This window comes from Erpetoichthys calabaricus, chromosome 2 (assembly GCF_900747795.2).
Source record: "Erpetoichthys calabaricus chromosome 2, fErpCal1.3, whole genome shotgun sequence".
NCBI classification, from domain to species: domain Eukaryota; kingdom Metazoa; phylum Chordata; class Cladistia; order Polypteriformes; family Polypteridae; genus Erpetoichthys; species Erpetoichthys calabaricus.
Genome location: NC_041395.2, coordinates 67,037,390 through 67,064,308, shown reverse-complemented (window position 1 = coordinate 67,064,308; position 26,919 = coordinate 67,037,390). Strand labels below are relative to the sequence as shown.

The following is a 26,919-nucleotide window of genomic DNA, read 5'->3' as shown; positions in this document are numbered from 1 at the left end:
ATTTCTCGGATGGGTTTTTCTATTTTCGCTGCTTAAGGATGGCTTCTTTTACCTGCATGGAGAGCTCCTTTGACTGCATGTTGTCTCTTCACAGCAAAATCTTCCACATGCAAGCACCACACCTAAAATCAACTCCAGGCCTTTTATCTGCTTAATTGATAATGATATAACAACGGACTTGCCCACACCTGCCCATGAAATAGCCTTTGAGTCAATTGTCCAATTACTTTTGAGCCCCTGAAATGAAGGGATTGTGTTCAAAAAATGCTTTAGTTGCCTCACATTTTTATGCAATTGTTTTGTTCACCCCACTGAATTAAAGCTGAAAGTCTGCACTTCAGCTGCATCCGAGTTGTTTCATTTAAAATTCATTGTGGTAATGTACAGAACCAAAATTAGAAAAAGGTTCTCTCTGTCCGAATATTTATGGACCTAACTGTATGCTGTATGACACATTGAAACAAATAATAAACACATTACAAATCTGAAAAAAAGCCTACTATTTACTAAGTAGCAATTTCAAATTAGTTTTTATCTTTTCTTTGTCCAATTAAAAGTGTAACGTCTAGCATTTTAAACAAGAAACAAACTGCAGCAGTTTCCATACTCAAACAGTATCCGTTTTAACTTAAAGGACAAAATAAATTCTGTAAAGAAGTTTTCTTGCCGTTTGTCTAGTTGCACAGGATGACTTCTCCAATTTTTCTTTCCAGTTAATTTCACCTTTCTTTAACATTAATACTAAAATACCAATCACCTCAGATTCTCTGACAAAACAAGATTCCACTTGCTGCTGTTTGTTTACACTGCAGGAAAGATTAGGTGTGCAAGCTCAACTACCATAATACCTTGCATAAAGGTGCAGTGCAACTAAATTACTGTAAAGCTTAGAAAAGCAAGGGCTGAAATTATATTTTTTTGTGATCAGCCTTTTCACTGACCGAGTCGTTTTTAGTGAAATATCGGTTGATTTCGATCGGCGGTTCATTGATCATTGCATCTCTACTTGTTACTCTTGGACTTTTAAATGTACTGCCATCCCTTCATCTGAGAGGAGTTTGGAAAGCTTTATTGTTTATTTAAAGGGCAAGGATTGTGTTATTTTCACATAATTCTCATCTGAGGCTCTACAATTTCCTGCAGGTATTTGTACTGGAGATTAAACTCTTTAATTTCTACAGATAAACAACAAAATTGTACTCAGTAGTTCGAGAAAATGCAGTCTGTTTACCTGTCTGTAAAAAGCTAGCCTGCTTTCTGTTGGCACACCTATTCCTCATATTTTGTCAGGAAAGCTCAATTTTCATTGCAATATTTTGAACACTAATATTTTTTTTAATTTTTAAAATCTTCCAATGAAAAGCATTGAATAGTTTTCAGACTCATCTATCTTAAATATAGTTAAAACATCACTACATTTATGATGTTTATGGTTTCTAATTTTCATTGTGGATCCACAATATAAGTTAGTCAAATAGTGGGGAGGCACGCATGCATGCTTTATCCCTGGTACATTAGCTCACCTTTATTGCTTAAAACAAGTTAACTGTAAAAGTAAAAAAAAAAAAAAAAAAAAAAAAAAAAAAAAAGCAAAATGTCACTTGTCTACAAATTAATTTAAGAAGACAGGAATTATGCAAGTGTCACTCTGTGTAGAGTGCACCTATAGTGAATAAATATATATTCAGTTTTTATGATGGGTTACACTAAAAACTAGGCCTGCTCTCTATGGTCTGAAGATTTGAACAATTTTACCTTAAGACTTGTCGGTATACAGTACTGCTTTCATACTGCTAGGTGCCACTACTCTACTTTCAAGCTGCTTCATGCCCATGGAAAGACATCTGAGATGCTGGGTGCATTGCAATCAATAGAGGTAAAGATTCTATCATTATATTAGACTGCCCAGCACAAGCTCCACTGTAGAATGGCCAAGATTTGCTGGCTGGTCAGTCAGCCTAGGCCTCCAAGACAGTGACAGTGTCTGTATTTGTCAGTTATACCGGCCAATGACCCCCAAGAGGTTTATCTTCTCCACGGATGTTCCCAATTAGAGTTTTTGTTTTTCTCTCCTACGTTGTCATTTGGCAAACAAATGTTTCCATTTATCTTAATAAGAACTATTTTGTTTTCATGTCTGTTTAAAAAGAATCTGTCTTTATGTGTATTCATTAGGTAATCAGTAATTTGTAAAGTTTGTAAATGCATTTACTGTATCTGTGAACTTGTTACAGCACTCTGAGGCTGCACTTACTGAACTGAATTAAGACAAGTTTTCATTTCTTCAAGTATACCTTTCAAAAATATTATCTTCAAGACATCTGAAACACAGTTAGTCACAGAACCTCCACAACTAACAACAGGACATCAATGATGCCATTTTTATATCACATGAATTATAATCTGATCTCTGTGAAAGATACTGTGCCACCATAAAACCTATCTGGGTTATGTTATTAACTACACAAAGCACAGTTTAAGTATTGTTAAAAAGTGTGCATTTAAGGTAGTTAACTAATACATGCAATTGCATTCTATTTTCACTGTTATTTTTAAATATGACACCTGTGTAAAAAATATTTAACACAAATGTGATAGCTGACTCTTTGAAAAAATGTAAAATACCTTCAACTTACAAATCACTTAACCAAGTCATCAAATGCACCTGAATCTAATGACAGGCACACATTTTCTACATTGTTTTATTGTGCCTATTCATGTGTATAGGAGCAAAGTGTCTATGCAAGTTCTACTGCCAAGATCTACCATATAAGCTTAAAAAAGATTAATCTGCAGTATTGACATAGCAATCCTCGGGCTGGGTTTATGTACTACAAAACATATACTAAAAATTCAAGTTCTGAAATTTGACTTTGGCCAAAATACTTTCTGTTACAGAAAGACTGCAATTGCTTCTTCTCCCAAAATTTACAGGTCACATAAGGAATACAACTGGAGTCAAACATGGGAGTCACGCACACCCATTAAAAGCATACATCATTCTTCATGCATCTTCTTTTAAGGCATATGACAGTTAAAATATTCGTACTATACCATTTTTAAGAAGGCAGCACATGGGGCATGAAGCAAAAGTCAGGAATCAGTCCTGGGCATGACACCTGTGGTTCGTATGCACTCACAGTCACTTGCACTGGGCCAATTAAGAGTTGCCACTTTTCAAATATATGCACTTTCAACATGTTTTTTAGCAGAAGTTCTACAGCAAGCAAGAAGGGATGGGAACTTTAATAATTACGACCAAGTCTGGAAAAATTAAGTACGAATACATTAAATTGTTGGGAAGAAAAGACACAACTGTAACTGTTACGTATTTTATTTACCAACTAAACAAGGTATCTAAAAAGATTTTTTAAGAAATGAACGCAAAATAAAAGACAGTTCTCTAAGATAAATAACACAATGCCCACAACAAAGTATAGAGATGTGTACTATGTTAGAATTCTAGTAAATGAATTCTTATTTATCAATATAATTGACATCTTCTTTGCTGAGGCAGTTTTTTCATACTGTGAGCAGCTATAATACAGATTTTAAAATGAATTAATTACCCTACATAACATTGTTCCAAATTTCAATGTTGCTCCTCAAAGTACAGCTGACATAAAGACAAATGTTTTCTCGTTAGACACTATGTATTTGCTTTGTCAAGTTTTTATGACAGCCTATTCCCATCTAACAAAAAATACTCCTGTTTATTCTCTAACAATTTTTCCTGGACACAGTGGTTTGAAGAAGGTCTTATGCTTTTCCCAACGATGTATTAACTATGCTAGGCTTAAATCCTTATTGTCACATACAAACATTCTTCTATGCTTATGCTACTTCCAGTTACTTTACACAATCTGGGCAATAATTTACAACATACTGAATGCAAAAGAGCAGTATTGGAAAAAAATATCTTGTATTGCTTGAATGATTGGTAAAATATGTTTTCACTTTGATTTTAACATTATGTTGATCAATAACAAAAATATTAATTGATTAAATTTGGTACTTCGTACCTTAATAAAATTAATATGGTCCAAAGGTCATAAATATTTGTACAGCCAAGGTTTATGTAATCAGACTACATCTGTATTACATGTGACTATGTTATAAATTCTTGGGATACATTATTTTAAAATGATACAAATATGAAAAGTTCTAGCTGTTAAAAGTTATTAACCCTTTCTGCCATTTTACTTCAAACTGCTCAAATTTTCTTCCACAGATGCAGTTAATTTAACCAGACAGGCTACTAATTTTTAGCAAGTTGGCATGTTCAATTAACTGTGTCATATAAGAGGCAGACCCTACCAAAATAATGTGGCCTGACCTTTCTGGGGTTAATATCATAAGGACTGTCAACATCTTAAAGCAGTGACGTTCAGCAAACCCATGTCTGAAGACAGTAGACAACACCACTCATGGCAAAACAAATGCTGACAACTACCTAGTAATTACACGAAGGTAATTTCAGTGAATGGACTTTAATTACAGTGGAAATTGTACTTCCCTATTGTATTACCCGAACATGTAAAGCATTCAAATCACTGGACTAAATAGAAATTATGAGAACAGAAGAGAGCTGTCATATTTTTTTTAGCTAGCACTGAGTTGCCTCATACCATTAACAGGTAATTTTTAATCACTGACCTGCAGGGAACAATTATTTGTATTCGTGTGCATTAAAATAATTCTAATTAGCTTGAAAGAATAGCCTAACCCCAATTGCTGTAAAGGTCCACTAGCAAAACTGGAATATATTACATCTGCCTATATTTCCGTTTTTGTGCATTTCATTAGAAGAACCATGATGTTCCATTTTATAATGCTGAAAGTAAAAATTTTTTTTTTTGTCTCAGTACTTGGGCGGGAGCTGAAGAAAAATCATATATGACATCTACTGACCCATCCTGAACCTTTCTGTAATGTTTGGGATTTGATCATTGTTTATCCATGTCAAAGGGGACAGTAAATTCAAATTAAATGTGAACAAATAAGAGTATGAACATAAACATTAAAATTACAAAGCAAATGCAGTTCTTTGATTTTAAGAACAGACAAAAAAATCCTTTTTGAAATTTTTTTGACAAAATAACAAATAATGCATAGCTAGTGAACAGAAAAGAGAAGTGGCAAACTGAAGAAAGTAGAACTGGCCTACTCTACCCAACTAATGTCTTTAGAATATAAAGTATAGAGTCTGTTTTCTGAAATCTAGAGGAAATTTAAAATTCAATCTGATTAAATAAAAAAGAATCGATATTTATTATTTTCAAATTCTGTAATTTCAAGGCTAAATTCAAACATAAAAAACATTTCACAAACATAGAAAAAAACCCTTATGGATATTAAAAAATAAAAACTAGAGCGATTTGTACAGAACAAAGAGGCATGGCTATGACATTTTTAGACAATATCTGTCTGTCTTTTGTGAATTAAACATTCAGGGAAGACTGAGATTCTTAATTTGAAAAAGAATTGCTTGCCTGTAGACAAATGGCTGCAACATTTCACAAACATGTTGAATTACTCTTCTAAATACAATGGGGAGAGGAGATTTTTACATTTAGCATTACTTGAACATTAATTTTGGGCTGTATTAGATACCGGTGGTCAAGACATATGTCTGCCATCATAGACAATAAAGGAACAATTATTTTTAGTTAACCAAAAATAACTCAAATAGTGTTCTCAAAGCAGTTAACACCTTATAAGACATATTTTGTTTGATGATTCTTTAAAATATACCAATATGATTCAAAAACAATTTCCAATACAATACACTTCACATTAAACAATGTTTTATAAAGTGTATTTTAACCGGTACAGCTTTTTAATTTGCTTATAGCCTATTAAATTTTTTGCAACTATATTGTTTTCTTAAACAGAAGAATACTGTACATTTTGTCTTGTGGATACAGTTAATTGGATTAACTTTTAAGTATACTGTTCCATAATAAAAAAATATGGTTGCTGCTTCTACCAAGACATTGTTTGGTATAGTATAACACCAAAGAAAAACATTATTGTCATGTACAAATCTAGGTGTTACATGTAACTTTTCCCCTACTTTATTTTTGTTGTTGAAGTTTACAAATGGGTACACTGGATCACTGAATGATTTAAACTCTGGCATCACTGTATACAAATTAGTTTTTGATTTATTGTTTCAAAAATAAATACAAACATGATATGCAAATAACTGCCCAAACTCCACACCTAATTATTAAAACTTGCATGGCCACAAAATATTAGATACTTAGCAGAGATAATACAGTATACAACAGCCAATGACACAAGAAATGTACAGCAATCTATACTTATCAATCTGCCACTTAAAAAAACAATTAATGAAGCTGTTCAAAACCCATTACTTACTAACACTTGAAATAGCCCCTGTGTTTCATACATATTACAAATATCTCATTAAAACATCTTTTATATTAATTAGTAACTAGTAATTGATAAGGGAAAAAGAAATATGAGGGAAAATAAAAAAGTAAAGGCAATTGGAAAATTATACAGCAACTGCAATGGGTAGAAGCTGACACAGTACAACACATTCGCAATGGCTTATGGGTAGTTTTAACACTCACAGGGCAGCACTCTGCCATTAGTCTAATTGAATCCAAGGTCATATGTACATGAATGCTCTACTGCGGGATTGCACCATTGTTGGACAACACATCATAGTGAGATTTCTTTGGTCAGAGGGAGTGAAACCTGCTTAAATTCCTCAAAGGATGTTCACTCAGTACAGAAATGAAAACAGCATGACTTAAGAAGAAGTTTATGAATAGGTAGAAAAGTTTAAACTGGAAAGAACAAGTGTAACCGACAAAGTTGGATCCGATTGACTATCAACATCTCACATACAACCCCCCACTGACCTTTGCAAATACCTTCATCAGTGGGGACAGGCTGATTATGTTGTTCACTGTTGCTGCACATTTGGATAGCAGCTATGGATCTGCACATGCCATAGTACATGATGACTTGGTTGACTGTAAAGTCTGTGCAAGATGGGTACCAAAACAGCTTACTGATCTGCACAAGGCAAAATCCTTCAGTGAATTTCAGTAGGTTTCAATCCCTTTGCCCAAAGAAATCTCACTACAGGACATTGTTCATGTTCATCTGACCTTGGCTTTAACTAGACTTACGGCAGAGTACTGCACTATGCATGTTGTAACTACTAATAAACTATTGCAAATGTGTTGTATTTCGTCAGCTTATAATGTCATTTTCAAATTGCCTTTACTTTTTAATTTATCCTCATAGCAGAGCAATTGCAGGTTAAGGGCCATGCTTGAGGGCCCACCAGAGTGGAATCACTTCTGGCATTTACATGATTCGAACCTGCAACCTTCTGATTGTCAGAGCAGATCCCTAGCCTCAGAGCCACCACTCCACCTCACAAAAACAGATTACCAAAAAAACTATCTACAAATTGTCGAGCATTGTCAAAGACTTTGAATATCTCATCATCTATAGTACAGAATATCATTAAAAGATTCTGAGAATCTGAAGAAATCTCTGTGCACAAGGGAGGAGACCCAGGCTGAATATCAGTACTGGATGCCCATGATCTTAGAGGCCTCAAGCAGCACTGCGTTAAAAACAGGTATGAGTCTATCCTGGAAATCACTCATTGCATGGGCTCAGGAACACTTCCAGAAATCATTGTCTGTGAACACAGTTTGCTGTGTCATCCACAAATGCAGGTTAAAGCTCTATCATGCAACGAAGAAGCCAAATTTGAACATGATCCAGAAATACCACAGTCTTCTCTGGGCCAAAGCTCATTTAAAATGGACTAAGGCAAAGTGACAAATTGTCTGTGGTCAGACAATTTTAAATTTTAAATTCTTTTTGTAAATCATGAATATGCATCTTCTGGACTAAAGGGAAGGAAAGGGACCATCCAGTTTGTTATTAATGCTCAGTTCAAAAGCCTACATCTCTGATGTTATGGAGGTGCATTAGTGCTTTTGGAAATGGCAGCTTGTACATCTGGAAAGGCACCATCAATGTTGAAAGGTATATACAGGTTTTAGAGCAACATATGCTCCCATCCAGACAATGCCTTTTTCAGGGAAGGCCTTGCATATTACAGTAAGACAATGCCAAACCACATACTGCGTCTATTACAACAGAATGGCTTCACAGTCCTTTCATCTGAACTGAAAACATTTGGCACGTCATGAAATGAATAATATGACAAAGATAACCCAATACCGTTGAACAGCTAGAATCCTGTATCAGAAAAGAATGGGACAACATTCCTCTCCCAAAAGTCCAGCAACTGGTCTCAGTTCCCAAACATTTATGGACTGTTGTTAAAAGAAGAAGGGATGCTACACAGTGGTAAGCATGGCCTTGTCTTAACTTTTTTGATACATTTTGTTGCCATCAAATTCAAAATGACCTTATTTTCATAAAATGGTAAATTTTCTTAGTTTAAACATTTGATAAGTTTTCTATGTTCTACTATGAAAAAACATGGGCTTAGGAGATTTGTAAATCATCGTATTCTGTTTTTATTTAAATTTTACACAGCATTCCATCATTTTTGGAATTGAGGTTGTATTTGCCTTGTTTCCACACGCTGCCTAGAAATGTAAAATGTTGCATCTATCTATCTTGCTTCCTCCACGTTATCACTGCCTATTCATAATTCATATTCCTTCTACTTGTATTTATCTTACTCTAGATTAAACTGCATTTTCAAAGTGTTTGTTCATTTCTGTGTAGGTCTTCCTAAGACTGGCATCAAGCTACATGACTGAGTCAGAGAGCATCTCACACTTAACGAATGCAGTTGTTGAATGTCATCACCTTTAGAATGTCAGATTACATGACTAGGTATCACAAGGGATGATGGATTGCATGACTAGGTTTCAACTTGTTTCTGTGCAGTTTCAAACTTGAAAAGTACTGCAGACTTCATACATTCTGACAGCCATTTACTTTGCTGCCTGACAGCACCATTGGCTGTATGAATGTTTTCTCAGGTATGAAGACTGCTCCCACAGTCTCAGACCATCTTTCCCTTTTACAGTGGAACCTCGGTTCACGAACGTCTCGGTACACGTACAAATCGGTTTACGACCAAAAAGTTTGCCAAACTTTTGCCTCGGTTCACGACCACATACTCTGCATACGAACAAGCCAGTTTCCCTTTCGGTTTGTACATGTTCAGTCTCTCCCTGTGCATTTCCTGTGCAGCGAGCAAGAGAGAGAGTGAGACAGCGTGCGACACACACACACAGGCAGCGCGAGAGAGAGACAGACGCACACACACAGGCAGCGAGAGAGAGAGCCGTGCACACACACAGGCAGCGCCAGAGAGAGACAGACGCACACACACAGGCAGCGCCAGAGAGAGAGAGAGAGCTGGATGCATAAGGTAGAGAAGGCAGTTAAAGAATGCACTGGGCTTGATTTTGTTTTCACTTCTGTTTACAGTGATCGGTTCATAGCGTGCATTGTTGCAATGTTACTTTTCTTGGTGGTTTATTATATTACGGATTTTTTCAAATGTTCATTATTTTCCCTGTGCTTAAAACTCATTCAAAAAAAGTGTTTTTAGCCAGCGGTTGGTAGCGCTATAGCGTGAACTATTGCAGTGTTAGTTTTCTCTGTTGTTCAAGGTTTTCTCAGTGTTATTCAATGTTTTTACATTTAGTTTACTATTATGCTGTGCATTCTATGGTTTAATTAACTATATTTGTGCTTAAAAACTTAAAAATATATATATTTACATACAGTTCGTATGGTCTGGAACAGATTAGTTGTATTTACATACAATCCTATGGGGGAAATTGCTTCGGTTCACGACCAAATTGGTTTACAACCAGAGTTTTGGAACAAATTATGGTCGTGAACCGAGGTTCCACTGTACATTGTTATGATACAACAAATATGAAACATTGTACAGAAAAGCCTTTCTTCTGTTTTTGTAATCCAAAACACCCATTTCCTTCCTCCTTTGTGGCCAAATTGTATGTACTAAATATTTAGATGAAGACTCATTTTTTGTCAAGTCTTACACACACACACAAGCCCAGCACTTGAACTTAACACCAAAATAATGGCTCATTGTAAAGCAGTCCAACTAAGTTGCTGGGATGTCACAGTCTCACTAGTCAAACCATTGGCACAGTTGCACTCCGTGTCAATCCATGCCTTGGTAAAATTATGTAAATGGAGGCTACAACTAAAAATTGCTACACAAGTCATTCAGTGTGACATTGGCCTAATTGTTATTGTTACCTCCTAATTCTTTGCTATCCTCGGTTTTAGAATCATCTGAAAACTTCATAACTTTGTAACGTAAGTACTGTAATGTTACTTAGTGTGTAAAGCTCCAAAATGCATAGAAAATGTATATTACACTGCTATATCTACTGCTAACACAAATAAACATCAGAAATGCTGCAATTACATAAACTTTTTTGGGAATATTTATTTTAAATGAAACACAAAAATATTGAACTTGGATTTTTAACATGTGAAGTTAGACATTCCAGGATGCTTTCTGGTAACAACTGCACAGACAGTCATACTGTATATAATTTTTGTGTTACTGCCCTTGATTTTGCCTGTCACAAGCTATTAAAATGCAGCACTTCCTTTGTGAATATTTTCTTATTTTTCTTTCAAGCCTCAATATTTAACTTTTACCTTCTTGGATAAATAAAGCAGGCCAAACAAAATTGGAAAATTTGAAAACAATTTGTAGTGTAGGAGTGAGTGGTCTGTAAAGCTTTTTTGTCTAGGCTTTCAGTGTCACACAAGTCTGCCTCTACAAAAACAATACACACGAGATACAAACTCAGAGGCTGCTTAGTAGAAAGGCAGTTGCTCTTCCTCCCCCACCAATATCTCCTTTGTAAACTCCAGACGTGGGGAAAAATGGTTGGAAAATTAATTTTAAGGATTCAGCTTGCCTTCTTAATTATGCACTGAGAATTGATTCATTAAGCTCAAGTTACATGTCTGCCACAACAAGAGGCACAATGAATGAAAAATTCCTTAAATATCATGTGGACCTGTTGCCGAGTCTGCTATGCACAGTCACACACCCATGAATGTCAAATAGGTCAGCTTTGATTGACGCTTGCAAGTGAATTTAGCCTGCAGTCAAGCAGGATTTGCTTTCTGCCTTTATGTCCACATGTGCTGCTCTTCAGTTTGGCTCCAAGCCCAGAAAACTACCCATCAGGCAGTGAAAGATATCTAAATTACACATTAGAACTAGTAACACATTTAATGCCAAGTATATAGAAAGGACATCACCAGCCAGATCAAGCTAAGGACGAATGGAGAAGCATGGGCAAAGAATCATTTGTTAAGACAGAGTACCACTAGACTACACTAAAGCCCAAATTTAATGCATTACAGTCTACAGAATATCTGTGGCAGAAAATTTAAATACTAGTATTTAAGCAGTTAACGTATTGCTTTCTCATGTTTAACTGTTACTTCATTAATTCTACCTTGGGCAGACTTTTTTAGCTTTAACTCAAAACAATCAAGGCAAGTGAATATTTCTCATAATATAGATCTCTCTCCCACTCAAAAATGTACATCACAACAGGACAGGCTCTATGTCTGCAACAACTCTTGGGTTTTGGCTCAATTACAAATCTCTTAAAAAAAAAAATACTGTATATTAAAAGTACGGTATTCCCGTGGGGGGGAAAAAAGTTTGTCCTTATGCATTTGTTCCGATTAGTATACCGGGAATCTACTGGAGTTGAAGTGTCTACAAAGCAGTATCAAGATTTTCAGTACTTAGCACTAAGAAAATAGCCTGCTAAAGTTTGCCAAATATCTTGATGTCCTCAAATAAGATCCATTGATGTATATGCAAATAAATCAGTCCTCCTGCCACCAGATGAAGCAGTGTGAGTGTGTTATTCACTTTATAAGTGGTGGTTTTCACAAGAAGTGAGCAACAGCAAAACTAAAGCATTGGTGAATAGTAAAAACACAGTAGCCAGCCTTTCAGATTTCTGCTGCTTCACATCATCTCTGCTCTTATTCAGCTACTTCTAAAGCAATGCCTTATTGTCTCAAATACAATGGCTCACATTAAAAGGCCTGGTTTTAAAAATAATTCAAGAAAACAGAATAAATGCTGTACCTGACCTATTGATGCTCACCAACACATTTTCATTTAGCCAAGCATAAACACAACTGTAGCACTAGCAGTCCCCAATTTTTAACATGATTCTATAGGTCTCTGTCCTCCTACCTAAAAAGAGATTTGTGCCCATGAGCTCTGTTGATCCAGGAAATCACTAAGTCACTGTGGTATATGTGAATAAACATATCCAACTGAATATCTGTGATGATTAACCTGGTAATTTCCTGGCTTGTAGTTAACAGTAGTGTTGTCAGATCAAACATTGTTATTTGAATATAATTCAAATTTTTTTAACAAAGGCCTTAGTCAAAGGCAACAGCAGACATTCAGTTGTAAAAGAACTGTGGTTTATTTTACCCACAGTAGTTTTGGCATTGAGTTACTCCCGATGTGCTATGCAAAGCTCCAGTATTTCACAGGTCTGTTTTTGTGCTGCACTTACATGATCATTCTTTTTGTAATTTTGAATGGTTAGCTTGTCATCTTCATTAGAATAATTTACAGCCAAACCCTTTTATAGCATTCTTTTCTATCTCACTAATCTGCACTTTGGTCTACAAGTGTATTTAGAGCAGTTTATCTAAACGCTTCTCCAGTGCCCTCAAAGTATTTGGACAAATGGATGGACGAATGGATAGAACTTTGTTCCTAAGGACAAAAATTCTAGCTTTTTACAGAAACTAATTAAACAAATCAATAGAAAGACGGACAAATATATACTACGGTGTCAGAGAGAGGATGTGCAACATTGTTCAAAATGTTTCTTAATTTTGTTTTATTTCTCTCCTTCACTACTACTTCCAGGGGCTACCGAGTGCATCACATAACTCACTTTGCCCAGCACACCACCAAAAAAAAAAAAAAAAAAAAAAAAAAAAAAAAAAAAATCACACCTGGCCATCAAAAGAGTTGTAGAATGTCATTACCCACATTAAAGGAACACGGTTTCCTAAGACAAAGAGCTTGTTATGTCCTTTCTTATACAGTTCATCTGTGTTACAAGAATAGTCAAGCCTGTCATTGATGTGGACACTCAAATACATGCAGATGTGCACCACCTCCACATCCACTCCCTGTGCAGACTGGAAATACAGACTCTTTGGTGTGGTGAAAATAAATAACCAGTTCCTTCGTTTTGCTAATGTTAAGTGGCAGACAATTTTTCTGTACAAAGAAACAAACTTCTCCACCTGACTCCTATATTTTATCCTATATTTTCCACCCGACTCCTATATCATCCCTCCTATTGATACACCTCATAAGTGCAGACATTCTGCAAGTAACATGGCCTTGTGTTATATTTATAGTCTAATGGGTACAGAGAAAAGAAAAAGTAAAGGGGACTGTTCATTTAATGCTAAGATCTTTTCTTCCTTTTATTACAATACTTCAAAATACACAATTTAAAGAGCTAGTTGCTGTTTTGACACGTTATGCCTAAAAAACGAGGTGCAATTAAAAATATACAGGACACTTTTATTAAAATATTGTTGCATCTGTAAAAGAAAAAGTAAGTAGACAGATTATGCGGACCCTGACTTGATACCGTAATTATTCCGTTTTTCTGGGTAAGTCCACAGGAGCCAACTGTTTTTTTTATTCTGGATGCCATAATATAAACATTACCCTGTCACTGCCCTTTGAACATCTCCAAAAATAAATCAAGTCACCTTGTTACTATCTTACTAACTAACCCATATTCCTCTAGATCTTAAATCGCCCAGCTTTTTGTCACGAAAGCACTATGCCTCAAACCTTCAAACCTATCACTCAACTCTTCCTAAGGAGGTGCTCTGTGCCCTCACTGAAGGTGCTTTACCCTGAGCTCCACTCCAACCATGCTTCAAATTCCCAATATCTGTCCATACAACAGGAAGATATGTTATAACATGTTTGTAGCATGAGAAACCAGCTGGACCCACACAACATCATACTTTGCAGACACACCGCAAGTCAAAAAAAAAAAAAAAAAAGTACAAAAATTAATAGTAATGTAGCAAAGCACAGTGCCAACACATGTGGCTTGTAAGAATTTAAGCTTTTTGTGGCTGTTTTAATGACTTGCTGCCCTGATAAAGACTTGTGCACCCAGCCAAAAGTACTAGACTAAAAACAAGATGATGGTGCAGATGTTTCCCTTTTATTTGGGTGCACCTGCTCAGGATTTTGATTGCTGTTATATTTAAAAAAAGCTGTTACTACAGTACTGCTACGATTTTCTTCTTTTTTTTTTTTGCTATTGTTTTTTTTTCAGCTGTGACCACTATTGCAGTCATTATCATAACAACAAATTATATAAAAAATAAAAAAAATTACTAGAGGACATACTGTATAACACCCAGAATCGTTAACCTAAGTGCAAATGTATTCCAACATATACCTGTACTTATTTTTAATCTGAACATTCAAATCTTATCTTCTGGCTAATTTGACATCTTCAGTTAATATTCTCATTTTGATAAAGTAACCCATGTTTTTACAACTATTCAAGTAAAATAATGAGGTATAGTCAATCCTCAACATTTGGGCAATAACTTTTGCCACTTCAAGCACACGCACGATTTTTATTAATAGCCTCATTTCTACTTTCACGTTGGCAACTGTGCACATGTGTGTGATGCACACAAGTTTAGGGAGTGTCTAGTATCCTACTAGATGCTTCGCTGGTCTTGTTTACACTACTGTTACAGAGAAAAGAGCTGCTCATACGTTTGTTGCAATTATGTTGCAATTATGCCACCAGATCATAATGCAAATCATTTAGGCTCTAAGACTGAGTGTATAAACTCAAGAGATGCAGCTTAGTAAGAAAGTAAAAGGTATCAGATAAACTTCATGCTGGCAGTCGCTGTTGGCCACAACCAGTTGGCTTGAGACATCAAACCTGCCAATCCCACCATCGATTACAGACTCAATGTTAAATGTGAACTCACTTCTACTATGCTCCCATACTCTGAGACTTGTAAGGATCTCTACTTTTTATCTTTGCAATGGGGGGGTGGAGGGAGAATCTTGTTTTGCGGTTTTCCTTATGGCATCTAGCAGAGTGACTTGAAGACAATCAAACTCGACTACAAAAGAATTAAAAGTTGTAATAAGGTTTCTGTAGGTGAAAAATTGCAAGGATCATTACCAAACCTTGAGGGGCAACAGCAAGGGGAATGGCACATTTGCCAGACCCCATCTCCCCCCGACTGATTCTCCTCCCAGGCTGGCATCTTGCCTATACCTTAACCCCATTTTTCCCATAGGATCAATGCTGCAGATTCTGTGGTTTCCACACCTCCATGGATAACGAGAAAAGACTGTATAAGGCGTTTCTTTTAAACTGTAGCCTTTGACTTCAGAAGGAATGTAGATGCTCTAACTACTGACAATACCTATGGCATCTAACTTTTTGTACAGTGTAACATAAAAATAACCAATTACTTTATTACATTTACATTATATTAAATATATATTATATATTTATATATAATATATATCATATACCCCTCCTTTAACCGCCACCTTATCATGGTGGAGAGGTTTGCGTGTCCCAGTGATCCTCGGAGCTCTGTTGTCCGGGGCTTTATGCCCCTGGTAGGGCCACCCAAGGCAAACTGGTCCTAGGTGAGGGATGAGACAAAGAGCGGTTAAACAAACCTCCTATGATGGATGAAAACTTTGGACGGCATTTTCCCTTGCCTGGACGCGGGTCACCGGGGCCCCCCTCTGGAGCCAGGCCAAGAGGTGGGGCTTGATGGCGAGCACCTGGTGGCCGGGCCTGCACCCATGGGGCTCGGCGGGGCACAGCCCGAAGAGGCAACGTGGGTCCCCCTTCCCATGGGTCCACCACCTATGGGAGGGGCCAAGGAGGTCGGGTGCAGTGTGAGTTGGGTGGTGGCCAAAGGCGGGGACCTTGGCGGTCCAGAAGCTGGCTCTTGGGACGTGGAATGTCACCTCTCTGAAGGGGAAGGAGCCTAAACTAGTGCGCGAGGTTGAGAGGTTCCGGCTAGATATAGTCGGACTCACCTTGACGCACAGCTTGGACTCTGGAACCAATCTCCTTGAGAGGGGCTGGACTCTCTACCACTCTGGAGTTGCCCCCTGTGAGAGGCGCCGAGCAGTTGTGGGTATACTTACTGCCCCCGACTTGGAGCCTGTTCATTGGGGTTTACCCCGGTGGACGAGAGGGTAGCCTCCCTCCGCCTACGGGTGGGGGGACGGGTCCTAACTGTTGTTTGTGCGTATGCACCGAACAGCAGTTCAGAGTACCCACCCTTTTTGGAGTCCCTGGAGGGGGTGCTAGACGGCATACCTTCTGGGGACTCCCTCGTTCTGCTGGGAGACTTCAATGCTCACGTGGGCGATGACAGTGAGACCTGGAAGGGCGTGATTGGGAGGAATGGCCCCCCCAATCTGAACCCGAGCGGTGTTTTGTTATTGGACTTCTGTGCTCGTCACGGATTGTCCATAACAAACACCATGTTCAAGCATAGGGGTGTTCATATGTGCACTTGGCACCAGGACACCCTAGGCCTCAGTTCGATGATCGACTTTGTGGTCGTGTCGTCGGACTTACGGCCACATGTCTTGGACACTCGGGTGAAGAGAGGGGCGGAGCTGTCAACTTATCACCACCTGGTGGTGAGTTGGCTTCGATGGTGGGGGAGGATGCCGGTCAGGCCTGGTAGGCCCAAACGTGTTGTGAGGGTCTGCTGGAAACGTCTGGCAGAGCCCCCTGTCAGAAGTAGCTTCAACTCCCACCTCCGACAGAACTTCGACCACATCCCGAGGGAGGTGGGGGATATTGAGTCCGAATGGGCCATGTTCCATGCCTCTATTGTTGAGGCAGCTGACCGAAGCTGTGGCCGTAAGGTGGTCGGTGCCTGTCGTGGTGGCAATCCCCGAACCCGTTGGTGGACACCAGCGGTGAGGGATGCTGTCAAGCTGAAGAAGGAGTCCTACCGGTCCCTTTTGTCCTGTGGGACTCTGGAGGCAGCTGATAGGTACCGGCAGGCCAAGCGGAATGAGGCTTTGGTGGTTGCTGAGGCAAAAACTCGGGCGTGGGAGGAGTTTGGGGAGGCCATGGAGAACGACTTTCGGACGGCTTCAAGGAGATTCTGGTCCACCATCCGGCGTCTCAGGATGGGGAAGCAGTGCAGTGTCAACACTGTATATGGTGGGGATGGTGCGCTGCTGACCTCGACTCGGGACGTTGTGGGTCGGTGGGGGGAATACTTTGAAGACCTCCTCAATCCCATTAACATGCCTTCCAATGAGGAAGCAGAGCCTGGGGACTCAGAGGTGGGCTCCCCCATCTCTGGGACTGAGGTCACCGAGGTGGTCAAAAAACTCCTTGGTGGCAGGGCCCCGGGGGTGGATGAGATACACCCGGAGTTCCTCAAGGCTCTGGATGTTGTAGGACTGTCTTGGTTGACACGCCTCTGCAACATCGCATGGACATCAGGGACAGTGCCTCTGAACTGGCAGACCGGGGTGGTGGTCCCCCTCTTTAAGAAAGGGGACCGGAGGGTGTGTTCCAACTACAGAGGGATCACACTCCTCAGCCTCCCTGGAAAAGTCTATTCAGGGGTTATGGAGATGAGGGTCCGTCGGATAGTCGAGCCTCGGATTCAGGAGGAACACTGTGGTTTTCGTCCTGGTCGCGGAACAGTGGACCAGCTCTATACCCTTAGCAGGGTCCTGGATGGTGCATGGTAGTTTGCCCAACCAGTCTACATGTGTTTTGTGGACTTGGAAAAGGCATTCGACCGTGTCCCTCGGGGAATCCTGTGAGGGGTACTCCGAGAGTATGGGGTCCGGACCCCCTGATAAGGGCTGTTCAGTCCCTGTACGATCGGTGCCAGAGCTTGGTCCGCATTGCCGGCAGTAAGTCGAACCTGTTTCCAGTGAGAGTTGGACTCCGCCAGGGCTGCCCTTTGTCACCGATTCTGTTCATAACTTTTATGGACAGAATTTCTAGGCGCAATAACTCATGGGGAATCTTGAAACTAAGATTAAAACTGCCATATTACCAATTAAAACTATAAATGACATTAAAAACTCAGAATCAATGTCTCCATGATGGGACAGTTAACTTTGTGAGCTGGAATGTTAAAGGCCTGAATCACGAATTAAAGAGAAAGAAAGTATGCTCTCACCTAACAGGCTTAGACGCTAAAATAGTATTTCTACAGGAAACCCACTTACTAACCAAGGATCAGTTCAGATTACAAAAAGACTGGAATGGCCAAATGTTCCATTCTAGCTTTATAAAGAAAACTAGAGGGGTGGGAATTCTCATACATAGAACAGTTCCATTTGTAGCATCAGAGGTAGTGTCGGACCCTGAAGGGAGATATGTGATGGTCATGGGCAACTTATATAACAGTAAAATGATTTTGATAAATGTTTATGCACCCAATGTTGATGATAAGGAATTCATGCAAAATCTATTTGCATCCATTCCCAATGTGAACACTCATAAAATTATAATGGCTGGGGACTTTAATTGTGTTTTAAATCCACTCTTAGATAGGACTCCTGTGACAGGGGGGACGACATCTAATACTGCAAAGATAATTACACAGTTTTTAAATGATCACAACTTATCAGACCCCTGGAGGTTTCTTAACCCAAACTCAAGAACATATTCGTTCTACTCACCAGTGCATTATAGCTACTCAAGAATTGATTATTTTTTTATAGATAATAATTTCCTGCCTACAATTAAATCATGCAAATATGACACAATTGTTATCTCTGACCATGCCCCTCTAGTCTTGGAGCTAAAATCATTAAGCCCCTCACACTCACCTCGCAGATGGCGTCTTAACCCTCTTTTATTGGCAGACGAGAACTGCACAGAATTTATATCCAAACAAATCAGCTTCTTCCTAGAGACAAACACCTCCACAGAGGTTTCTGCAGGAACACTCTGGGAAACTCTAAAGGCCTTCTTAAGAGGCCAGATTATTTCATATCTTTCCCATAGAAATAAATTAGAAACCAAGAAAGTGTCAGAGCTAAGAAATGAAATTACTAGAATAGATGAAGAACAAGCCAGGCGTCCAAGTGAAGCTCTTCACAGGAAAAGGCAGGCCCTGCATACAGAACTTAACATCTTAACAACTAAAGAAACTGAACAACTTATTTATAAGTCTAGACAGCATTACTATGAACACGGAGAAAAAGCTAATAAGCTTTTAGCTCAACAAATTCATAAACAAGAAGTTCACAATGCAATACCAGTAATCACCAACAAGAATGGAGAAGAAATCATCGACCATAATAAAATAATGCACACATTTAGAGATTACTATAAGTCTTTATATTCCACTGAGCCCAAAGAAGACAACACGCAATCTAATGCATTTCTGGATAATTCACAAATACCACAAATAGATGCTTTAAGTGCTGAGGAACTGGATAAACCTCTAACGCTAACAGAATTACTAGACGCTATAAAGTCACTACAAAGCGGGAAATCATCAGGCCCTGATGGTTACCCCCGTAGAGTTTTATAAGAAATTCTCCACTCAGCTAGCTCCACTCTTATTGGCAACATTTACAGAAGCTAAAGACCACCAAATACTACCTCAAACATTTCGACAAGCATTAATCACCGTCTTTCCTAAACAAAATAAGGACTTGTTACAATGTGCATCATATAGACCAATTTCACTCCTGAATAATGATGTTAAGATACTCTCAAAAATCGTAGCTAGAAGGATGGAGAAAGTGCTGCCCTCGGTAATATCACAAGATCAAACTGGATTTATTAAAGGCCGACATCTATCTTCAAATCTCCGACGCTTGTTTAATGTTATATATTTACCAGCAAAATCAAACACCCCAGAGATATTACTATCATTAGACGCAGAAAAGGCATTTGACATGATCGAATGGAATTACCTTTTCACTGCATTGGAGAAATTTGGGTTTGGCCCGAATATTTGTGCTTGGATCAAACTACTGTATACCAGTCCAGAAGCTTCAGTTTGTATTAATAACATTTGCTCAGACTACTTTAAACTAGAACGTGGTACCAGACAAGGATGTCCCTTGTCGCCACTGTTGTTTGCAATCGCTATTAACCCACTGGCGGTTCACTGCCGAAATTCTTATCAGATAAAGGGGATTGTCAGAGAAGGACTGGAACAGAAAATTTCTCTATATGCAGATGATATGGTCTTATATATATCGGACCCAGAAAACACTGTCCCTGTTGTTTTAACAGCACTAACAGAATTTCAAAAGATATCTGGTCTTAGAATTAATCTGAATAAAAGTATACTCTTTGCAGTGAATTCACAAGCATATAATATTAGATTAGACACCCTACCTTTTACCATAGCAGATCAGTTTAAATACCTAGGGGTAAATATCACAAGTAAACATAAAGCTCTTTATCAACAAAATTTTGGCGTCTGTATGGAAAAAATTAAGCAAGACTTGCATAGATGGTCAACTCTTCATCTCACTCTAGCCGGAAGAATTAACATTGTTAAGATGAATATCCTTCCTAAACTTCTCTTTTTATTTCAAAACATTTCAATATATATCAATAAATCGTTTTTTAAACAGTTAGATTCAATAATAACCTCATTCATTTGGAACTCAAAACACCCACGTATCCGAAGAGCGACCCTACAAAGACCTCAGGCAGAAGGTGGCATGGCTTTACCTAATTTTCAGTTTTATTACTGGGCAGCAAACATACAAGCCATAAAAACCTGGACACAAATAAATGAACATACACAGGCTTGGTCCGCAATAGAAGTAAAATCCTGTAGTACTTCTTTATATTCCCTGCTCTGCTCTCCAATAAATGAAAGTTATCGCAAATATACTAATAACCCAATTGTGCTTTACTCACTCAGAATATGGAACCAAATTAGGAAGCATTTTAAGATGGAAAATCTTTTATCAGTGGCACCTCTGCAAGAGAACCACCTCTTTCAACCTTCGCAAGTATATCCAGTTTTTAATACCTGGAAAAGTTTTGGGATTAAAATGCTCAGAGATCTTTATATAGACAACATATTTACATCTTTTGAACAATTACGTTCAAAATTTAACCTCCCAGCTACACATTTCTTTTACTATCTTCAAATTAGAAATTTTGTTAAACAGAAATTGCCCGATTTCCCCCACCTTGCACCCTCCACAATGCTGGAAAAAATACTGCTCAATTCCGAGGAAACAAACACTATTTCCGCAATATATAAAATCTTATTAGAGTCCCTACCTTTCAAAGATCCAAGAGGACATTGGGAAGAAGATCTCTTAATCAATATATCAGAAAAGGAGTGGAAGGTAGCAAAGCAGAGAATTCACTCGAGTTCTATATGCGCAAAGCATAGAATTATTCAACTAAAAATTATATATCGAGCTCATCTGTCTCGCTTAAAACTGTCCAAAATGTTTCCAGGCCAGGATCCAACCTGCGAGCGCTGCAACCAAGCTCCTGCCTCACTGGGTCACATGTTCTGGGCCTGCACCAAACTAACATCATTTTGGACAAAAATTTTTAAGTGCCTCTCAGACAGCCTTAGTATCACAATTCCTCCTAACCCACTAACAGCTGTGTTTGGTGTCCTTCCAGATGGACTGGAATTGGAGAAGGACAAGCAAACGGTGATTGCATTCACTACACTCTTGGCACGCAGACTTATTTTGTTAAATTGGAAGAATCCTAATTCTCCTCTTATAAGTCAGTGGGAAACCGATGTTTTATATTATTTGAAATTGGAAAAAATCAAATTTTCAGTTAGAGGATCTGTACAAAATTTTTTCAAAATATGGCAGGATTTAATCAATATTATTTTAGAATAAGAGAATTAACTATTATTGCATTTAACTCCCTTCTCAATCTCTTATTTATATAGATATTTACTTCTCCCCTTCTTTTGTCTAATGTTAAAAAGCTTAAAGCAATTTTCCTTTAGCTAAGCTCTCCTTCTCAGGGGTGGGGTTTGATTTGTCTTCAAATATGTTGGGTTATAAATTGATCTGTTTGTATGGAATGATTACAATGAAAATTAATAAAATAAAAATATTAAAAAAAAGAATTTCTAGGCGCAGCCAGGGCATTGAGGGGGTCCGGTTTGGTGGACTCAGGATTGGGTCACTGCTTTTTGCAGATGATGTTGTCCTGTTTGCTTCATCAGGCCGTGATCTTCAGCTCTCTCTGGATCGGTTCGCAGCCGAGTGTGAAGCGGCTGGGATGAGAATCAGCACCTCCAAATCCAAGACGATGGTCCTCAGCCGGAAAAGGGTGGAGTGCCCTCTCAGGGTTGGTAACGAGATCCTGCCCCAAGTGGTGGAGTTCAAGTATCTCGTGGTCTTGTTCACGAGTGAGGGAAGAATGGAGTGTGAGATCGACAGGCGGATCGGTGCGGCATCCGCAGTAATATGGGCTCTGCATCAGTCTGTCGTGGTGAAAAAGGAGCTGAGCCACAAGGCGAAGCTCTCAATTTACCAGTCGATCTATGTTCCTACCATCACCTATGGTCATGAGCTATGGGTAGTGACCGAAAGAACGAGATCGCGAATACAAGCGGCTGAAATGAGTTTCCTCCGCAGGGTGTCTGGGCTTTCCCTTAAAGATAGGGTGAGAAGCTCAGTCATCCGGGAGGGGCTCAGAGTAGAGCCGCTGCTCCTCCGCATCAAGAGGAGTCAGATGAGGTGGCTCGGGCATCTGATCAGGATGCCTCCTGGACGCCTCCCTGGTGAGGTGTTCTGGGCACGTCTAACTGGGAGGAGGCCCCAGGGAAGACCCAGGACACGCTGGAGGGACTATATCTCTCGGCTGGCCTGGGAACACCTTGGGATTCTCCCGGAAGAGCTAGAAGAAGTGGCCGGGGAGAGGGAAGTCTGGGCATCTCTGCTCAAGCTGCTGCCCCCGCGACCCAACCTCGGATAAGCGGAAGAGAATGGATGGATGGATGGATATTATATATTATATTATACATTATATTACATTACACCCATAATTACAACAGCGCAGGTGAGCAGAGAGCTGAGGAGACTTCGTGCCAACAAAGCAGCGGTTCCAGATCGAATATCGCCACAACTGCTGAAGGTCTGTGCATCGGAGCTGGGGGTCCTCTACAGCGCATCTTCAACCTGAGCCTGGAACAGGGGAGAGTCCCGAGGCTTTGGAAAACATCTTGCATCACCCCAGTCCCAAAGGTATCACGTCCTAGTGAGCTGAATGACTTCCGGCCTGTTGCTCTGACATCACATGTGATGAAGACCATGGAGAGGCTGCTGCTTCACCACCTTAGGCCACAGGTTCAACACGCCCTTGACCCTCTGCAGTTTGCATATCAGGAGAAGGTGGGAGCGGAGGATGCCATCATCTATATGCTACACCGATCCCTCTCCCACTTAGACAGAGGCAGTGGTGCTGTAAAAATTATGTTTCTAGACTTCTCTAGCGCCTTCAACACAATCCAACCTCTGCTCCTTAGGGACAAGCTGACAGAGATGGGAGTTGATTCATACCTGGTGGCATGGATCGTGGACTATCTTAAAGACAGACCTCAGTATGTGCGTCTTGGAAACTGCACGTCTGACATTGTGGTCAGCAACACAGGAGCGCCACAGGGGACTGTACTTTCTCCGGTCCTGTTCAGCCTATATACATCGGACTTCCAATACAACTCGGAGTCCTGCCACGTGCAAAAGTTCGCTGATGACACTGCTATCGTGGGCTGCATCAGGAGTGGGCTGGAGGAGGAGTATAGGGACCTAATCAATGACTTTGTTAAATGGTGCGACTCAAACCACCTACAACTGAACACCAGCAAAACCAAGGAGCTGGTGGTGGATTTTAGGAGGCCCAGACCCCTCATGGACCCCGCGATCATCAAAGGTGACTGTGTGCAGATGGTGCAGACCTATAAATATCTGGGAGTGCAGCTGGATGATAAATTAGACTGGATTGCCAATACTGATGCTCTGTGCAAGAAAGGACAGAGCCGACTATTACTTCCTTAGAAGACTGGCGTCCTTCAACATCTGCAATAAGATGCTGCAGATGTTCTATCAGACAGTTGTGGCGAGCGCCCTCTTCTACGCGGTGGTATGCTGGGGAGGCAGCATTAAGAAGAAAGACGCCTCACGGCTGGACAAACTGGTGAGGAAGGCAGGCTCTATTGTTGGCATGGAGCTGGACAGTTTAACATCTGTGGCAGAGCGACGGGTGCTCAGCAGGCTCCTATCAATTATGGAGAATCCACTGCATCCACTAAATAGTATCATCTCCAGACAGAAGAGCAGCTTCAGCGACAGATTGAGAAGATCGTTCCTCCCCCAAATTATGCGACTCTTCAATTCCACTTTGGGGGGGGGGTTGGATAAACGTTAACATTTAACATTATACAATGTTATTGTCTGTTTTTTACCTGTATTATTATCAATCTTTAATTTAATATTGTTTATTGTATCAGTATGCTGCTGCTGGAGAATGTGAATTTCCCATTGGGATTAATAAAGTATCTATCTGTCTATCTATTTAGGGTTTGTAGAATGCCCAGTGGGGACTGGGTAGTGTTTAGGCCTTTCAACCTCTATTGTTTCATTTTCTCCAGTATCCTACCAGCTGGAGAAATTGTTTTCCTCTCCTAACCAGCCAAATGACAATATCTTTGGATTCTTTTTTTTAATACTATAAACATTACAGACTTAAACACTCTTTGTTTAATAGTAGTTTAAGCTATGCTTAAGTACTCTTCCATTTCTATTATTTATTTGTTCTATTTATATGCATTTACCTTTTCTTTAGCTTTTTTTGGTAATTTTAAGTAATTTCTTTTACTTGTAACCCTTTGAGTTACACTTTTTGCAATAAAATGTGCCATATAAATAAATGTTATTTTTGCTGCAGTTAGTGACCTACATTAAGCAACACATCTTTATTAGAATAAAGTGGTACCAATCATAGCTTACCAATGTACTCATCTTCATCCACATATCCATCACCATTTTTGTCTATATCTTCCAGTGTTTCCTAAGAAATAAATCATAATTTTAAAAAGCACACAGTAGAACAGTTACCAAATAAACTTACTCTTATCCAAAATGTAATCTTGCCCTCATGAAGAAACAAGCAATGTCAATCTTTAAAATTAAGTTGGTGTCCAAAAGCTGAAAAATCATGTGTTATATTAAGCATTACAACATAATCTTGAGAGTATGTAGGATTTACTGTCTCAGAGAACAACATCCTAGTTTTCTTATTAACTCAACCAATTTTTCTATTAGTTTGCATACTTTCCTGGCATTTTACAAACTTTATTTAAAACAACTGCTATCTTAATCAATATGAATCAGTGCTATATAAATATCAGTAGTAATAACTTTGACTTAATAATAAATTGGATAGAAGATTACAAAATGAGCAATTAATCTACAGATTTAGCAGCACTGTATCACATGTCAACACTTGCTCTTACAGCCTTGGGGATAATTATAATTTTACAACATAAATCTTAATTTAAAAAAATGAAATCTTTAAGAGAAAGTTGAGTCTGGCTTTTATCCTAGTCTTGGTTCAGAAACAGCATTAAATCAGGTGTGATTATATTGTAATTTCCTCCAATGAATGCAATGCCTTTTAGATCTAAGCATAACTTTGGCAACTTTTTACCACTGCACTCTACTACACAGGATTGAAAATTTACTTGGATTATTAAACACGGTTCATATTTTATCACCTAATATGTTCAACTCATTTTCAATACGTACACACTGTAACTCTGAAGACAGTACAACCTCATTCTTGTCTGCATTTAAACATAATGTTCCTCAGGATTTGGTATAAGACCATTTTTTTTCTTTTTATAAACTACCATTTTCATATATAATTTACAACCATAATACCAACTGTTATTCAAATGTTGATGACAATCGCCTGTACTTATAACTTAAACTTAATGTTACTACAATTAAGGCATTAATTAACAGCTTTGACGAGCTAAAAAAATTTAATCAATGAAAAGTGTTTACCATTAGAAGAAAACTAAACTATTTTAGCAAGTAGTATTCTTCAAATAGAGTATGCTTTAATCAAATTTTAGTTTGACCCCCATCTGAGATATAAGGGTTATCTTTGAAACTTTAGCATTCACGTTTCTTAAAAATAAAGGGTCTAAAAAGTGAATTAATTTGTTGCAAGTAGAATTGACTACTGTGATGCTTTATTATAAAGGCTGTTCTACTACTTTAGCTAATTTAATGCAGAATAGAGAGGATCAAAACTAGAACTGGCTTCATTAGATGTGTCACTGTACTAACTTCCATAAAAGTTTAAAAGGATTTTTTTCAATCCTTCTTTTCATACAAATGTTGTAAAATAATATCCAGCAATTTGTTTTTAAACTAGCATTATAATAGCTAATCTCTGCTGTCTGTAGATGATAATGTCCTCTTAGCGTTATGAAATTGATGCACCCGTTAAGAGTTTTGGCAATATGGTACCAGAGTGTTAACAGTAAACAGTTTTGAAGAAAGCTTTTGATTTACCAATAAAGACAAATCCTTATGCTCACCTATGGTCATGTATTCCAAGTAGCTGCTGAAGGAATGAGCAAATGAGTAGCAGTGTCAAAAAAAATGGTTCTTGTTTAGGGACGCTGATCATGACACTTAGTGGCAAAGTGATGAGTCCTACAAATATGAGAGGTCCTGGAAGTAGCAACCTTGCTTCTTTGTACTGAGAAGAATCAGGTGATGCAGTTAGGACAGACCCTTAGCAAATCCCGCTA

General features: G+C 38.8%; 1 protein-coding gene across 2 annotated transcripts in view; it reads right to left on the bottom strand.

Moving 5' to 3' along the window:
- The window catches only part of rcn1 (reticulocalbin 1, EF-hand calcium binding domain), a 64,667-nt gene that overhangs the window by 17,620 nt on the left and 20,128 nt on the right, over nucleotides 1-26,919 (bottom strand). For both annotated transcript variants that reach the window (XM_051923005.1, XM_051923006.1), the window contains exon 5: nucleotides 25,103-25,163. In XM_051923005.1, coding sequence (XP_051778965.1) covers nucleotides 25,103-25,163 — 61 coding nt within the window. The remainder of the gene's footprint in view (nucleotides 1-25,102; nucleotides 25,164-26,919) is intronic.